We start from the raw sequence: 18,774 nt of genomic DNA, 5'->3' as shown, positions 1-18,774 counted from the left end.
AGCACATCCGCCCAGAAAGCTCCGCCAGCACATCCGCCCAGATAGCTCTGCCAGCACATCTGCCCAGAAAGCTCCGCCAGCACATCCACCCAGATAGCTCCGCCAGCACATCCGCCCAGATAGCTCCACCAGCACAACCGCCCAGAAAGCTCCGCCAGCACATCCGCCCAGAAAGCTCTGCCAGCACATCTGCCCAGAAAGCTCTGCCAGCACATCCGCCCGACTCGATCTGCCCAAAGGCTAAAGTAGACCACAATACGTCCGTATCTAACTCTCTGTTTCGTGCAACATTACTGGGGGCAACTTTATTCTTGATCAATAATTCCAAAAATATTATAAGCATTCAGAAAATGTGTGTCCCCAATCACCAAAATTGCTCATAAAAGCATAAAAATTGAATAATTTCGGTAAATAATGTCACATTAAATTTTGCTGACCAGTCGATGCACGTGATGAAATAGGCCAATCAGCGTTACCGTATTTGACGCTCAGTGAAATTGATGACGTAGTTTCCCAGAATAAACCAATCATGGTCGCTGTGCCATTGCACTGCGAATCAAAGATGGCAGCGCCCACGGAATGCAGTTCTACGGCGGATCGTACATTTTCTTCAAAATTTTGCGTTATGCACGTAGATTCTACAACAAAAATTAACTTCATCGTGTTCAATAATGAATCGTGGAAGCGATTTGTCGATTTCGCTCGCAAATGGGTGAATTACGACGCAAAGAGAGTGATATCGTTACCGAGATTGCAACAAAGCTTGGTATTGATTTTCACGATACTGTGTATTGATTTTCACGATACTGCGTATTGATTTTCACGATACTGCGTATTGATTTTCACGATACTGCGTATTGATTTTCACGATACTGCGTATTGATTTTCACGATACTGCGTAGTGCGTATTGATTTTCACGATACTGCGTATTGATTTTCACGATACTGCGTATTGATTTTCACGATACTGCTGCATGCATTGCGGCTCAGCCCTCGCCGTCGAGTAACATTGGCTACCACTACAATTGCTACAAGCGCTTCTGTGACATCAGTAAAATCAGAAGAAAAGAGAAGTCATTTGCAAAGAAATCTACTTCTCAAGGACAAGGTATGTGTAAACTCATGCACCATGCATTGAGAATGACTTTAAAATTAACTTATGTAACGTTAGATTGGACATGTGAATGATGATGATGATTTGGTGGAAGACTAAGTTAGTGACTTTGTATCATTATCTTTGTATCAGTGTTGATCATTTGACTCACATTTTTGTGTATACAGTGATCCTGAAGTACAATACCCATAAAATAATACAAGAAAGATGATTATACAGATTTAAATACTTTGCATTATACTAACATTTTTGTTCTGTGTGAACACAACAAAATATTATGCAGTATATGAATGAATGAATGAAGGAATGATCGTTTTAAGGCCATTTTCCCCGCTAGAGCGGTGGTTAGCCTTGCGGGCCCCATGACAATCATGGTTCCCTGTTTGAGGCAATGTTTTTATGGCCGGATGCCCTTCCTGGCGCCAACCCTTGGTCACGCTCTTACGATGCGCAGGGATACGGTGTACCTATTCTAAATCGGGGTACACACTGGGATCATTCATCCCAGCAAGCTGGTACTCAATTTGCCGACCTCGGAAGGATGACAGGCTGAGTCAACCCCCCTGGCGTTAATTTGGCGATCGACCGGGATTCGAACCCAGGACCCTAGGATCCCAAGCCGGCACCCTAACCGCTCAGCCAACACCAGGGCTTGTATGTCATATTTGTGTTTACATGTACTGGAAGATCATGCTCCCACTGGGGTCTCTCATGTCCTGGGTCTTAACACCTGTGAAGTGATAATTTGAGATGGATAAAGATTAGTATGTGAAACTTACAGTTCTGCAACATTACAACAGTGCACATTTAATTTACAATTTTTTTCTTAACATCCACTTAAAGTATGTAACACTTCCCCCCCCCCCCCCCCCTTGCATTTCAATAAAAAAATGAGGTTAGAATATTGAGAGCTTGTAACTATGGTAATATTTTACCAACATAAACTTTTTCATTTGGCCAGAGAAAATTAATATCACATCATACATTTGGAGTATCATTTGCTGATGGGTTTTCATTAAATCTAAAACATCTGTTCCAGTCAGGACTTTTCCCAATTTCTCTGCGTCTTTTTCTCTCGGTGTTGTGTGTGGTTTAGTTTGTGGTTTATGTTTCAGTTTGTGTGGGTGCTTATGGCTGAAAAGAGATTAAGCGCATAAATGTTAATAATAATAATAATAATAATAATAATAACAATAATATATTCTTATCTATATTATATAAAACACAGTTTGTGTGTGTGTGTGTGTGTGTGTGTAATGTTACCGATAGACTCCTAAAAGGAGAGGCTCACGTACTTGATATTTGGCACAGACATGGCCATTGAGCCTGGGAAGAACATGGCCGACCTAAAAATTTATTTCATAATATTTTTTTTACCATATTTTTACCTCAGCGCATTTCAGCGAGGAATATTATGCACGGAATCTGACCGGTGGCAGAGCAGCGCGCTGATTCGCTCAGAGCGATCACGTGATGTTCCTTGCCGCCATTAACTCAGTTACGCGTTCGCACGTATTTCAGAGCGAAAAGCGATTGCGTTTTTTCACATTTCAGCGAGGAACATTGCCATTCACACCACATAGGTTTTTTTTCTTTCATCTTTAGATCCATATTTTTTTTCAGCGAATCTGAATCGGTGGCAGAGCAGCACGCTGATTCGCTGATTCGCGCTCATTAATGACGATCACGATCACGTGATGACGTGATCACGAATGATGTTCGTGACGCGATCACGTGATGTTCCTTTCCGCCAGCAAGTAGCAGAGATTTTATTTTAGCATGATTAGCATTTAGCATGATTTAGCATGATTTAGCATAGATAGTAGCATGTTTCACATAGATTTTGTTTCAGCGAGGAATATTATACACGGATTCTGACCGGTGGCAGAGCAACGCGCTGATTCGCTCAGAGCGATCACGTGATGTTCCGAATAAGCACAATCAATTGAGTGTGCCACATGAGTCTGCGATGTGTTTAAAGTAAAGTAAAAAAAAATTAAAAAAATGTTAACGTGCCGTTGTTAGCCTATTCATCTATAGTTTGTGTTGTATTTAGCTGTGGCTGAGCTAAGATGTAGCTGAACTTCAGAGTCGTTGACTCTGGTATCCTTTGGCCTCTTAATCACCTTGCTCCATTGGGACAAATCCAAGTAATAAGCGCATCGGCAGGAAAATCCACCAGAGCGAGGTGAAACACCTCTCAGGTTGAAAAAATGTGAGTTATTCCATCCCCGCCGCCAGTTGGCTTCACTTTTCACGGAGTATGAGCGTTCTATATATTTTCAATTCAGTGCACCTGACTCGCTCAGGTACTTGATTTGTGGCATAGACATGGCCATTGGGCGTTCACGGTGTAATTTGTGCGAGGCTTTTGTCCGAGTGAGCTTGAGTCGAGAGGGCGAATGTACGGGTTGGGAATGTACGGGTCTCCCTTCCCCCACCCGGCAACGCCGGTACTGGAGGGCGTCACAGGATCGGTGAGTCTCCAAAATCCGCTTCGTGCTGTTGCGAATATGCAGGACTATGTCGCGATTGTTGTGCTGCTCTCCGACCATGAGAACTGCAACGTCATTGTTGACTGGCCCTCCCCATTCCCTGCCCCTTCCCCTTGTCTCCCAAATATTCCAGCAGGTTGCACAAGATCTGCCAGCAACCATGTTCTGGTGAAACTGCCAAAATCGAAACTCTCTGCTCACCTTCACTCCTTCATTCCTCTTTACTCCCACCTCTGGAGCTAACTCCCTCACTCTCTTCAATCCCTCTCCTCCCTCCAGGTCTTTAAAACAGCTGTTCACCACCATCTCTTATCTTCCCCCATCCAAAACCTTGACCTTTTCTACCCCCGTTAATTCACCCCACATCCATGTCCTTCAAATTTCCTTTTCTTTCCTGAAATTCATAGTAGTGTCCATCTTGTTTATACAGTGTACCCCGCCCGAGCCTTCTCCCTTCCACATGTTTGCGAAGGTGTGTCGGTAAAAATACTGTTACCATGTGTCGCCATGTTTCTCAGAGATGGTTGAACGGATCTTCGTCAAACTTTCAGAGGTTTATCAGTGAGTGCCTGTGAGTGTTTTGGGCAAAACAAAAAAACATTTGTTTTTTGGGAAAAAGAAAGTTCGTTTTTCTTTTAAATCGCTCTATAGTGCCTAAGCCTTTTTGATTAATGACAGTTATACACAAGTACACATTCGCATAAATAAATACAAATAATTACCAGACATTTGAACACAAATAATCAAACAATTCCGGAAGCGGTCAAAGTTGGTGGTAAGGCTTCTTCTTCTTCCTCAACGACATCATACTTAATTCAGAAACGTGATGAACGGTACATTCACCAACATATATTCAACGAAAAGGTGAAATGATGATTTGACATTAGTGATGGATTCTGATTTGGATGTAATTTGTTTTTCCATTATATTTGCCCTCATTTCAAATTTGTTAATGTTTCTTTTTCTCTTGAGCTACGCCGGGTACTCCAGCTTTAAACGCATATTTACTTTACTCGGGGTACAAATACAAATACAACTTTGTCTCGGGGGTAACATAGGCTATGTGGCCGCGGCCTCATGCGGGGGTTGTGGGGGGCCAGGGGAGGGGCGTAAATGCTCTATGTAAATGTGTACAGTGTAGCACCACCTGGTGATGGTGGCAGAGGGTATTACAATTTCCTTTTTTACCTGGGCAACACTGAGGTTAAAGTACTCTTTGCAAGGGTAAATTATTCCTCCTTCCCCCCCCCCCCCTCCCCCAAAACGGAGGGGCCTGTCAAAGCCACCCCTCCCCCCCCCCCAAAGATGTAGATGTAGTATGACTTTCCCCTCCCTCTCCCCTCACCTCTCGCACTTCTCCCCTTTCACTCCCTTCCTCAACCCTCCCTCTACTGCCTCCCCCCCCTCCTCCGGCATGCCGGGTACTCCTGCTAGTATGTTATATGTGTTAGCTATTATACGAGCCTCGACCAATTACACAAAATGTTTTTCAAAATGTCTCCCATTCCTACCTGTACTATTTTCTACCCGAGTTAACCCTTCACAACCCAACCCTCTTAGCATGTTATAGGGTTTTCTCCCCTACACACTCGTATTTTCCTGGTCGCACTTTTTATACCTCCGCCGATGAAGTCGTCGGAGACATTATGTTTTCAAGTTGTCCGGCCGTCCGTCCATCCTGATAGGTTTTTGTTTCCGCGATAACTTGAGAACGGCTAAAGGGATATTAGTCAAACTTGGTGCAGGTCTGTATAATGAGGTAAAGACGAACTGTTTCGATTTTGTGGTCACGAGGTCAAAGGCCAAAGCTCAGAGGTCATGTTAGGTAAAAAATACTGTCACCACGATAACTTGTGAACCAGTGATGGGATTCTGACCAAATTTGATACAATTATATATAATGATGTAAAGATAAACTGATTAGATTTTGGGGTCAAGAGGTCAAAGGTCAAATCTGTAATAGGTCTATAACTTGAGAACAGCTGAAGAGATCCAATTCAAACTTGGCACAGGTATGTATAATGATGTAAAGATTAACTGATTCGATTTTGGGTTAAAGGTCAAAGTCTGTAATAGGTCTATAACTTCAGAATGGCGAAAGGGATATAATTCAAACTTGGTACAGATATGTATAATGATGTAAAGATTAACTTATTAGATTTTGGGATCCCAAGGTCGAAGGTCAAAGGTCATGTCAGGTAAAAATGTGAGAACTTGTGACCAGCTGAAGGGATTTAAATTAAAAGTTGTACAGGTATGTATAATGATGTAACCATGAACTGATTAAATTTTGGGGCCAATAGGTCAAAGGTCAGAGGTCATGTAAGGTAAAAATGTGATAACTTGGGCACAGCTGAATGGATTTAAATCAAAGTTGATACAAGTATTATGATGATGTAATAATGTGGGCGGAGGCATATCAGGTGACGTCGAAGAGTGCCGTTCTAATTTTTTTTTTTTTTTGTATACTGAATCGAGGCTCGTGAAAGAGCTAACATTTATTTCACAAACAAATCAACCAGACAAACAAGATATATAAAAAGAGGGAGCGGAAGACAAGATGGGGAGAGAAGGGGAAGCACACAAACACAACATTTGAGAGCAGGGAGATGTGTGGGAGGGAGAGGGCTTGGGGGGAGGAGGCGTGGGAAGGGGGGGGGGGGGGAGAAGTATAAAACACAAGGACACCAAGGACTTCCAGGACAGAAGTTGGTATTTCAAAAAAGTGGATTTGGGGTGAAATTAGTGGGGGTAGAAAAGATCAAGGTTTTGGATGGGGGAAGATAAGAGATGGTGGTGAACAGCTGTTTTAAAGACCTGGAGGGTGGAGTGGGATTGAAGAGAATGAGGGAGTTTGTTCCAGAGGCGGGAGAAAAGAGGAATGAAGGAGTGAAGGTGAGCAGAGAGTCTTGATTTTGGCAGTTTAACCATAAGAGGGTTGTTAGGGTTAGGGTGCATGCTTGCAATTGTTGCCCCGCTGTCAGTTTATTGATTTTTACCCTCTGTCATCAGGCTCTTCCTGAGCTTCGATTTTGTAAACAAAAACAATTTCACAGAAACTATGAAGTATTAGTATTTGAGAAAAAGCAAATTTAACTCTGCATCAAGATAAAGAAAGTTTCGGGTACCGAGCATGCTGTAAGGGAGTGATAAAGATGGAGATGAGGATTAATAGTAAAATAAAAACAATACTTACAGCCCAACAGAATGATTTAGAAAGAACGATTCAGGGCTAGATCTGCATTGAAAGGAAGGCCTAGCTAGGGCAGTGTTTCTCAAACCGTGGGTTGTGCCCCCCCCCCCTTTCTGGGGCCATGACTGGGTTTCCATGGGGTCGCCAGCTGTCTGCGCTGACTAGTTGCAGAAGTCCGAGTGATGTTCCCAATAACTTGCCGATGTGAACTTGCATTCTTAAGCTTAGCAGTGATCAAAACTAAAGCCAGAAACAGGCCGATTGATATCGAGAGCTAGCTACTAGTCTTCGCTGAGCAAGACTAGTCCCGGACCTGACAAGTGTGCAAGAAGGAAATAAAAATGGTCCAGGTTCCAACCCTTTTTGTCACTTGTAGGTCAGGGTTGGCACAAATTCACCCAGTCCAGTTTTCCCCACCTGGGTTAAAAAAAACCCCAATTGAATAAACTCAGTAAAGAAAGTGTTTTTTTTTTTTCACAATCCCCATTCCTGTCTTTTCTTTTCAACCCTCGTAGGGGATAACAGGGAGTCGCGGCGACCAAATACCAGGACAGGTGGGTCTTCTGGTAAATCCATGTGAGAAACACAGGCCTAGAGGTACACACACTCGTCTCAGCTGTCTAGCCTGGATTCGAATCCTGACCCGGATGTAAACTGTCACCCTGGTGTTTCACACACTGAGCGATTCATCAATGTACGTGTGTGCCGTCCTTCAGATGGACGTTAAACGGGCATCCGTTTTGCTGGCATTAGTTGGTGGACGTCAAATATCCAATGGAGTAGGTGAGCTATGGCCAGCACCTTGAACAAATTACAAATTCCTGCCCTAACCTACAGGGGGAACTGCTGCACTGCATCAGCGGCACAGCTGCACTGGGGAGTGGGGGAAGAAGCAGAGGTAATCTAATTTGTATAATAGGCTTGACTGAACAACAATTCCAACTTTAAGACCGTCTAAAAGAGTTCTAAGAGTTTGTAGGTTTGGGACATTCTTTGTATTTTTAGGGAGGAGGTTCCATTCATGTATTGTACATGGGTAAAGAGACCATTTAATCGAAAACAATCTTCATTAAAGCTTGGTGTTGGGTAGGAATAGGGATAAGCAAACATAGGAAGGTATGAGCAAGCGTAGTTTTCAGATGCGAGATTGTGTTTGGGATAAGGCTGTGAGTCTCCTTATAAATAAATGTTAAACGTGCTTTGGTGCACCCGTCTCTCAGCGTGTCCCAGTTGAGATCGTGGACTAGGGATGCTCCTCTCTCTCAGCGTGTCCCAGTTGAGATCGTGGACTAGGGATGCTCCTCTCTCTCAGCGTGGCCCAGTCGAGATCGTGGACTAGGGATGCGCCTCTCTCTCAGCGTGGCCCAGTCGAGATCGTAGACTAGGGATGCGCCTCTCTCTCAGCGTGTCCCAGTTGAGATCGTGGACTAGGGATGCTCCTCTCTCTCAGCGTGGCCCAGTCGAGATCGTGGACTAGGGATGCGCCTCTCTCTCAGCGTGGCCCAGTCGAGATCGTGGACTAGGGATGCGCCTCTCTCTCAGCGTGTCCCAGTTGAGATCGTGGACTAGGGATGCTCCTCTCTCTCAGCGTGTCCCAGTTGAGATCGTGGACTAGGGATGCTCCTTTCTCTCAGCGTGGCCCAGTCGAGATCGTGGACTAGGGATGCGCCTCTCTCTCAGCGTGGCCCAGTCGAGATCGTGGACTAGGGATGCGTCTCTCTCTCAGCGTGGCCCAGTCGAGATCGTAGACTAGGGATGCGCCTCTCTCTCAGCGTGGCCCAGTCGAGATCGTGGACTAGGGATGCGCCTCTCTCTCAGCGTGGCCCAGTCGAGATCGTGGACTAGGGATGCGCCTCTCTCTCAGCGTGGCCCAGTCGAGATCGTGGACTAGGGATGCGTCTCTCTCTCAGCGTGGCCCAGTCGAGATCGTAGACTAGGGATGCGCCTCTCTCTCAGCGTGGCCCAGTCGAGATCGTGGACTAGGGATGCACCTCTCTCTCAGCGTGTCCCAGTTGAGATCGTGGACTAGGGATGCTCCTCTCTCTCAGCGTGTCCCAGTTGAGATCGTGGACTAGGGATGCTCCTTTCTCTCAGCGTGGCCCAGTCGAGATCGTGGACTAGGGATGCGCCTCTCTCTCAGCGTGGCCCAGTCGAGATCGTGGACTAGGGATGCGTCTCTCTCTCAGCGTGGCCCAGTCGAGATCGTAGACTAGGGATGCGCCTCTCTCTCAGCGTGGCCCAGTCGAGATCGTGGACTAGGGATGCGCCTCTCTCTCAGCGTGGCCCAGTCGAGATCGTGGACTAGGGATGCGCCTCTCTCTCAGCGTGGCCCAGTCGAGATCGTGGACTAGGGATGCACCTCTCTCTCAGCGTGGCCCAGTCGAGATCGTGGACTAGGGATGCGCCTCTCTCTCAGCGTGGCCCAGTCGAGATCGTGGACTAGGGATGCACCTCTCTCTCAGCGTGGCCCAGTCGAGATCGTGGACTAGGGATGTGCCTCTCTCTCAGCGTGGCCCAGTCGAGATCGTGGACTAGGGATGCGCCTCTCTCTCAGCGTGTCCCAGTTGAGATCGTGGACTAGGGATGTGCCTCTCTCTCAGCGTGTCCCAGTCCAGATTGTGGACTAGGGATGCACCTCTCTCGCAGCGAGTCCCAGCCCAGGTTGTGGACTATGGACGATGATTTTCTCGTCCAGCTATATTTTCCCCGAGATGAAATGGGCTGCTCTGCGTTGAATCCTTTCTAAATATTCTGATTGGGGCTTAGCATTAGGGTCGCAACTGATGCATCCATACTTCATGAAAGAGCGTACTCGAGCCTTGTACGCAATGGACTTCATGGCAGTTGTGCACTAACTCAGGTTCCTTCTGAAAAGGCCAATCATGCGGTTTAATTTGTTGCAAATCTAAGCAATGTGGGGTTTCCAACGAAGATCTTTCCTCATAACTAATCCTAAATAAGGATAGTGTTCAACTTACTGAGGGTGGGAATCGATTGTTACGTTTATAAGTTGTGATTACTTTAGATTCTCTTACATGCAACAGACATTTTATAGTATTTTAATGCGTTAAATCACATTTGCCAAAACTTACTCCACTTAAAGTATGGTGTTTAAATCTGACTGAAGGAGAGCATAAGAAGGAGACTTAATTTCTTAGTTTTTATTAATATGATAAAATTTATTAATATGCTAAAAACGTTTAATATTAAACCATATGGACAAGCAAAGCAGGTGAAGAATGTGACGTCATTTTGGTACACACTCAAACCTGGCCACACCCCTTGTTCTTAACACTTTTTCTCGTTTTTCTCACAAGAAAAATTATCGCTTTCCACAAACAAATCAGAAATCCATCTATGCGTGGAACTCAAGCACGTCTAGCAATGGGAGAGATCGTTTAAAAGGCCATGACACTCAATGACGTCTGTGTTGGTACACCAGCTGTGGACCACACCTCCCATTTTCACAGGCTCGGACTGTGAAGGCTCACGGAGGAGTTTGTACAAGTCCATGCGGGCACCAAAGGGTGGTAAAAGTCATCAGTTTACTATCATATGATTTACAACAGTCAGAGGAACAGTGTGTGGGATTTAAACCTGGGATTGCAGCATCACGAGCTGTGCACACAGATGAGAACACCAAGATGAAGATGCCTCTTCGTGGACTAGGGGAAGACTATTATCGTGGAAGACTATTATCAAGTTGGACTGGGTATTGACTCTGATCCAAACAAATGCTGAACTATCATTGGTGCGGTTGGTTGAAATACCTGGCATGTCCAATGGACTCCTCTTTCCAAACGGTGTCAATGAAGCGAGGAAGTTTTTCACATGGAGCTGCACTGACTTCTGATCGACAGGGCAATATGGCTGAAAACAGCACGTGATGTACAGGATAACATGTCATACAGAATGCCATCAAAATACGAGTACAGACCTCGTAAAAAAAAAAAAAAAATCATAGTAATAGTTCATCACATATTTGGAATTAACTGGGACATCATCACAATCGTCAAACTTTACCCAAAAGCATACATTACAGCAAAGAAGAAGAAGATATTGAGGTTTGCAAGTGCAAGTTTGACATTTCCGTCCACTAGTCTTCACAGGTTAGGCCCAACGCCCGCTCGATGAAAGTGTGCGACCCAGAGGGTAACCAGGACCGCCTCCAGCATAGGCACCCCAAGCTCCAAATGGAATAACCATCGCGGTCGAGTTATCGTCCGTGCCATACTGGAGAGCCTTGCGGGAAGAAAGGGAAGGAGGTAATCGGAAATCCCCACACGTCCCACCTAAAGCAAAGTTGAAAGATGGCAAAAGGTTCCAACCGGAATGACGCAATATCAAATTTGGATTAATTTATTTATTTATTTTCCCACCGTTTTGATCGCTGTGACCCTAAGACCCCACACCCAACCCCTGGGGCATGTGGGGCCAAAATTACACTGTTCTCAAACCTTCTTGCCACGTGGTGATCATTGCCTTATTGCCTTATTTAACGTCCATCCGAGGGACGGCACACACACTGACGAATCATCTTGCCTGTGAAACACAGGTATGACAGCTTATACCTGGGTTGGGATGCAAACCGAGACCAAACAGCTCAGAAGTGAGTGTGCGCACCTCTGGGCCATCCAGCCAGCCTGGACATAAAATACCGAATGAGAAAACACTACGGGATGAATTTACGAAAGGCGCTTATTGCTAACACATGCCCAACCCTTAAACGCGGACAAAAACATCGTTGTACACGCGTACAGCTAATCGCCTGTCTAAATAGAATCGCAGCGCAGCAAATAGAAACAGCGGGCTCAGAATTGAATACTTCCGGTGTTAATCTGGCATAAGAACATCAACATAATCTGGCATATGGTAATAGTATTGTTGCGTGAAGGGGGCGGGGGGGGGGGGGAGGGGGGAGGGAGAATAGGTGGATCCATAGCTAGACAGTGATAAGTGTAACATGTTTCGAGTAGGTTGGAAGTATTGGGCACCTGTCGGAGTAAATAGTTTTGTAACACATGATGCCGAGGAGGCAACATATGTAATTTATAGACAGGATAGTCGGGTAATACTGTATGCGTAGACACATCTTGTCTGAGGGCAGGGCGTGTCACATGCACCAAAAAGGTCGATCATGATCTCTCTGGCCGGTGTGTGCCAGCCATGGCGGCACAGTGTGCTGTGGAGCCCAGAAGAGTTGAAGTGCATTTATTTTTCCAGTACACACATTCCCAAATGGGAATGGCAGCTAGGGTCATTCCTTTCTGGGATATATAGATTACAGTAGATCTAGGATCGGGCCTCAAGAACATCGGGGGTGTGTTCATTTACCAAGTTTCTTGTGGAGAGCTCGCCAAGTGGTTTAACCCACTGAACTGAAAATATATAGAAAGACCATTGCCATTCACACCACACAGGTGGAGATGTAGCTACCGGGCGCCATCTTGGTTGGCACTCGATGCTGGGCGATGGTGATTTCCGTCATGCGTTTGCACGTCATTCAGAGCGAAAAGCGATTGCGTTTTTTCACCTTTTGTGCAATCGTTTTTCAATAGGAAACCTATCACATTTACTACAACACTTTCCTTTATCCTTTCCTTTTCACACAAAAAAATTTGAGAACAAATATTGTTAATTTGGGAGCGTGCAGAACTCGGGACATTTTCATGAAACTTGCGAAGAGTCTGTCCGAATTATTTCACAATGATTTGTTTTTGGTCAAAATTGAAAACATGAATTTAGCTGTCCTTTTATTACGTATCAAAATAATGCAAACTAAAGTGATGAAATGTAATCAACTTTATTAAGTAGGCCCAAATGGTTAGCAGAGTGAGCAGCCGGGAGAATGTACATGTCGGTGTGTACATGTAATGTTTGTTTTTGTATGTCACATGATTTTGTCACTACGGTATACTCACTCCAGTAGCAGGTATATAATCATCCAAGTAACCGGTGTGTATTTGGTGTGTATAACCGGTGTAGTAACCGGTGTTGAAACAGCTGTGAAACGTCTTTCCACAACCCTTCCGTAACCGATTGGAGCAGTTTATTGCCGCACAAAATGGCATTTTAACAGTTTTCTGGCTTTTAAAATCTGGGACACGTTAAAAACAAACGAGATCCGCGAAGCGAGTTGGTCAAGTCGTGCTAACCAAGATGGCGACACGGCGGCTACACTTTTCACGGAGTATGAGCGTTCTATATATTTTCAATTCAGTGGTTTAACCATTCGATGAAGCACTCCATTTAAAACTGTTGACAAGGAACGGCTAGCTAAGCAAGCGCTAACTCGCTGCTTAGTAACTAAACACAACCCGGGTTTCTTCCCTTTCAGTTTCGTGTTAAACAACATTAGTGACTTTTTCAAAAGGTACTCAATGTGTTTGTGGTTTATAATATTTTTACTTCTGGTAGAGGCCGGTGCTCCCACAAAACACCACGATAAGCTCTTTATACACATTAACACCGTTTGTTCAAGGAGGAAAAACCCCTTGGGGAGACGGGATATTATTATTATTAATACTGTTTTGTAATAACATTAATATTATGCTATTATATTTCGTTTTGGTGTTGTTATGTTTGTTATTAGAAGCGGCTTTGGAAAAACGCCACGATAGAGCTATCTTAACAAGGACATACACCTCAACACACAACCCCGTTTGTTGCGGATAACCCCCTTGGGGTTTAGTTTCCTCCTCATCTTTGGCTTACTTCGTCACTGCCTTACCCCGTCGCTGCCTCGCCCCGTCGCTGCCTCGCCCCGTCGCTGCCTCGCCCCGTCGCTGCCTCGCCCCGTCGCTGCCTCACCCCGTCGCTGCCTCGCTGCCTCGCCCCGTCGCTGCCTCGCCCCGTCGCTGCCTCGCCCCGTCGCTGCCTCGCCCCGTCGCTGCCTCGCCCCGTCGCTGCCTCGCCCCGTCTCTGCCTCGCCCCGTCGCTGTCTCGCCCCGTCGCTGCCTCGCCCCGTCGCTGCCTCGCCCCGTCGCTGCCTCACCCCGTCGCTGCCTCACCCCGTCGCTGCCTCACCCTGTCGCTGCCTCGGCTCACCCCGTCGCTGGCTCACCTCATCGCTGGCTCACACCGTCGCTGGCTCGCCTCATAGCTGGCTCTGTTTTGTTGTTGCTCAAGGTGGATGGCTCTCTCAAACATGGACACTGTTTCTGATCTATACCATCGCCTTGCACTCCACACATCACCAAAGGGAAGTCCTTACCTGAATTATTCTGTTGTTGTACAAGTGTGAAACCTTTTAGTTGTACTAAAAGGGTTGGCGTCAGGAAGGGCATCCGGCCATAAAAACATTGCCTCAAAAAGAGAACCATGACAATTACAACTACATATGGGCAGGATACAGCCCGAAGTACCCCGTGGGGGACCCCACTCCCTCTCGTCAAAACTCAAGGTGGGGAACCCGATCGAAGCAAGGGTGGAAATCACTCCATTTATGACGATGAAACGTCTGATGCCCGACGTGGAGATCGGTTTCTGAGGTTTGGGACATGGAATGTCGGGACAATGACAGGGAGATCAGGAGAAGTGGTGGAAGTATTGGTGAGAAGAAGAGTGGACATATGTTGTGTGCAGGAGACGAGATGGGAGGGAAGTGGTGTGAGAATGGTGAAGGGTAGGCAGGGACAGAAATACAAGTTTGTGTGGCAAGGGTGCCCAGAAGGTGTGAACGGTGTTGGTGTCCTGTTTCCTGAGGAGTTTGTAGACAGTGTGGTGAGTGTGACTAGAGTGAGTGAAAGGTTGATGATGGTGAAAGTGATGATTGGAAAGCTCTTGGTGAACGTCATCTCGGGATATGCTCCGCAGGTTGGTCGGAGCGATGAAGAGAAGGACAAGTTCTGGTGTGCGATAGAGAAGCTGATGGAAAACGTGAAAGATTAGGAAGTTGTTGTGGTGGGAGGAGACCTAAATGGACATGTGGGAAGGAGTATGGATGGTTTTGAGGGAGTTAATGGGGGTTACGGATATGGTGTGAGAAATGGAGAAGCTGAAAGGATTTTGGAGTTTGCTGATGGAGCTGGTTTGTTGATTTGTAATACTCAGTTCCAGAAAGAGGATAATAAGCTTGTTACATACACGTCAGGTGGGTCGACGACAACCGTCCACTACCTGATGGTGCGTAGGCGAGATAGGGGGCACCTCCGGGACACAAAGGTGATCCCGGGGGAGGAGGCTGTTTCACAGCACCACTTGGTTGTCTGCGACATAAGGGTGAAAGGTGCGAGGAGAGCTTGGCGGGTGAAGTAACAACCGAGAATGAAGGTGTGGAGGTTGAAAGAGGTAACAGTGAGGGAGGCATAAAAAGAGTGGCTGAGTAGGGTAGAGGATGATGTGGTTGAGCTTGAAAGTGGTTGGATGTCAATGAAAGATAGTCTGTTGGGAGCCGTTGGTGAGGTATGTGGATGGACAAAAGGACCACCAAGGCACTCGGAAACATGGTGGTGAGATGATGAAGTTGGAAAGAAGATTGATGAGAAGAGGAAGAAGTTCAAGGAGTGGCAGAAGGCGAAGGGTATGGGGGCAGAAAAGGCAGAGCATGAAAGTTATAAGGCAGCCAAGAAGGCTGCAAAGAAAGAGGTAGCAAAGGCGCAGGAGGCATGTAAGAAAATGTTCGGAGAATGCTAGGATTTGGAAGAGGGTCAGAGAGCGGTATTCAGGATTGCAAAGCAGATAGCGAAAGAGAGGTGTGATGTGATGGGGGTGAGTTGCTTGAAGGATGAAGTGGGACAAATCGTTGTGGACCCAGATGGAATTAAAGGAAGATGGAAGAGATATATGGAAATACTGTTGAATACAGAGAATGAATGGGATGGCAACATAGAGAGTAACCCAGTTTTAGGACCAGCAGAGAAGATAACCGAGAAGGAAGTTGAGGAAGCGATAAAAGCAATGAAGAGTAGAAAAGTGGGAGGGCCGACGGGAGTTGTGGGAGATATGTTGAAGGCAGCGGGAAATTGCGGTGTGAAGAGAATGACAGAGGTCTGCAATCTGGTGGTGAAAGAAGGCCGCATTCCAGTGGATTGGGAACTGAGTACCCTCGTCCCTCTATACAAGGGGAAAGGTGACCCTCTGGACTGTGGCTCGTATCGAGCGATAAAGTTATTGGAGCATGGAATGAAGGTATTGGAACGGGTGTTGGAGAGGAGGATAAGGAAGAAAGTGAAGATTGACGAAATGCAGTTTGGATTTATGCCAGGAAGAGGAACGACAGACGTGCTTTTTATTGTGAAGCTGTTGCAGGAGAAGTACATGGAGAAGAGGAAGAAGTTGTTTCTTTGGTTTGTTGATCTGGAGAAAGCATTCGATAGGGTTCCACGTGAAGTAGTGACATGGGCATTGAGGAAGTTAGGAGTGGAGGAATGGTTGATCAGAGGAGTGATGGCAATGTACAAAAGAGCGCGTACAGCTGTAAGGACGAATGACGGGAACAGTGGTGAGTTTGAGGTGAAGGTGGGAGTGCATCAGGGGTCGGTACTAAGCCCACTACTATTTGTAGCTGTGATGGAGGTGCTGGCTTGGAACGTAAAGGAGGGTTTACCGTGGGAGTTGTTGTATGCAGATGATCTGGTGTCGATTGCAGAACGTATGGATGGACTGAAGGAGAAGATGAACAAGAGGAAGGAATGTATGGAGACAAAAGGTCTGAAGGTGAATATCGGAAAAACGAAGGTGATGGCAAGTGGTAAAGCATGTGGTGAGGTGGAAAGAACTGGGAAGTGGCCATGTGCTGTGTGCAGGAAGGGTGTCGGAGTGAATTCCATTCAATGTACAATGTGCGCTGAGTGGGTTCATCAAAAATGTAGTGGTTTGAGAGGGTCATTAACCAGTGTGGCAGCTACATTCAAGTGTAAGGTGTGCACAGAGGGAGCTGCAGATGGAGGAAATGTTGAGTTGGATCTTGGAGACGGCGTGAAGCTGGAAGGTGTGAAAACATTTTGTTATCTAGGAGACATGCTGAATGGAGAAGGTGGATCAGACTCGGCAACGGTTGCTCGAGTGAGATGTGCATGGAAGAAGTTTCGGGAACTGAGTGGCGTGCTGACGAGGAGGGGAGTGTCGTTGAAGCTGAAGGGAAAGGTGCATGCTGCATGTGTGAGAAGTGTTATGATTTATGGGAGCGAGACATGGGTAATGAACGTAGAGCAGCAACGAAGGCTGGAAAGGGTGGAAATGCGAATGGTTCGGTGGATGTGTGGAGTATTGTTGAGAGAGAGGAAGACAAATGATGAATTGCGAAAGATGATGGGAATAGAGCCTGTGATGGATGCTGTGAAGAGAAACAGTTTGAGATGGTTTGGTCATGTGTTGAGGAAGGTTGAAAGTGACTGGTTGAGAAGAGTGATGGAAATGAATGTAGAAGGAAGTAGAGGATGGGGAAGAACGAGAAAGACTTGGCTGAAGATGGTCGAAGAAGAAATGCGGGCAAGGGGGTTAACAAGGGGAGATGCAGAAAATAGGGCAAAATGGAGAACATTGTCATGGGGACCGCAAAGCTAACCCCAGGTCTTGCAGGGAAAATTGCCTTAAAATGCCTGTTGTTGTTGTTGTTGTTGTTGTACAAGTGTGATCTGTGGTACTTGGTGTGGTTTAACTTTTATTTATCTCTCATCCTTGTACATAAGTTTGCGTGTCACCATTTCCCTCTTTGTGTCTGTTGATTTGCATGGTTTGTTCCAAACTGCTCGTCCCGTCCACCTTTCTCCTCATATTCTTTATAAATAAACCTTAAAAAAGGTAAGAAACATGTTCTATCCATCTGTCTCCTGTGCGTATGCCATCAATTTCTGTATATTTGGGCGACCTTGGGGAACGGTGAAGAGTAGATTAATTAAAGTGAACGCAGTAGTTCAGAAACCGTTCGGTCAGTCAAGGGCCGAAATATCCCGGTGCTGAGGTATTATCACGTTGGTGAGCCGCAGACATGAGAGTATTTGTGAGAATGCATTTTTGGTGCGCAATCTACATGCCACATTTTGGTCACGGTGAAAATCGAGGTGAGTGGCGCAGATGACGACCTACGAAAGGACCGCCACGACAACTTGAGATCGACACAGAGCGACTTTTTATTTGAACATGAATAAGATCATGCTCGACCATCAGGCCTATTCATAATCCTAGCCAGGTCCTCAAATTATATATTGGATGTATCACTGACTGCTGATTTTACAACGGTATGGGAGAGGGGAGCTGGTGGGTGGGGTTGGGGGTAATGTTTGGGGAAGTGGACGCTACAAAGCATAGCACAGTCAGGGCTTTCAGACCAACTAAGAGCATAACTATTCGGCTTCTCCTGCTGCAATTGAAGGATATCAGACATGGACATTCACTTTCGTTGCTCTTCCAACGTGATACAGAAAAAGAAGAAGACTCTGCCATAGATATGGAAGCTAAGCATTGTGGGATGTCGTTATATTTATTAAGTGCAAGATGAGTGAAGATGCAACACATGGGTGACGGGTCCGTTCCTTAGTTCAATATGAAGGAGTCCCGATTAGCAACCGAGTCTGGTTACAAGTTTAACTGTGAGCTTGTGACATTGCTGTTAGGTGCAATGGTATGCAGCGCACCTGGTCAGCGACATTGCTGGCAGCCTCCGCAGGTTCGTGGCATCGGTTGATGACGTCACATATATCTTGGCTGTTTAAAGCTAAGTTGATGCCATCGGTGGTCAGGACAAGAAAAGCATCAACGGAGTGGCGTAACTAAGGGGAATGGGAGGTAGGGGGTGGTAGATGGCAAGAGAATGCATGAGAGCCTGAGGGAAAGCTCAGAAGAACAAAGTTCAGGGGTCATGATGGTGAATGTGTAATATCGACAAATCCAAACTTGATATTATGTTTTACTTAGGTTATCAGCTTGAGATGAATACAATCAAACCAAACAGTGGATTGGGGGAGGGTGTGATGGTTATGACCAACAGCTATGACATCACTGCTTGGTGTGCAATCAAAGCAAAAATACAT

At 46.0% G+C, this 18,774-nt stretch overlaps 1 protein-coding gene across 5 annotated transcripts in view; it reads right to left on the bottom strand.

Annotated features, from left to right (window-relative positions):
• Positions 1–9,948: 9,948 nt before the first annotated feature.
• PPM1K (protein phosphatase, Mg2+/Mn2+ dependent 1K) overlaps positions 9,949–18,774 on the bottom strand; it is a 69,554-nt gene continuing 60,728 nt past the window's right edge. For all 5 annotated transcript variants that reach the window (XM_068128064.2, XM_068128065.2, XM_078784976.1 and 2 more), the window contains exons 7-8: positions 18,379–18,513; positions 9,949–11,044 (exon numbers count right to left, since the gene is read on the bottom strand). In XM_068128064.2, the coding sequence (XP_067984165.2) occupies positions 10,913–11,044; positions 18,379–18,513 (267 nt within the window). In that variant the 3' untranslated portion in view covers positions 9,949–10,912. The remainder of the gene's footprint in view (positions 11,045–18,378; positions 18,514–18,774) is intronic.

This window comes from Myxine glutinosa, chromosome 9, assembly GCF_964187855.1.
Source record: "Myxine glutinosa chromosome 9, kmMyxGlut1.1, whole genome shotgun sequence".
Classification (NCBI taxonomy): Eukaryota; Metazoa; Chordata; class Myxini; order Myxiniformes; family Myxinidae; genus Myxine; species Myxine glutinosa.
The sequence above is the reverse complement of the archived record's forward strand: the minus strand, read 5'-3'. Positions and strand labels throughout refer to the sequence as shown.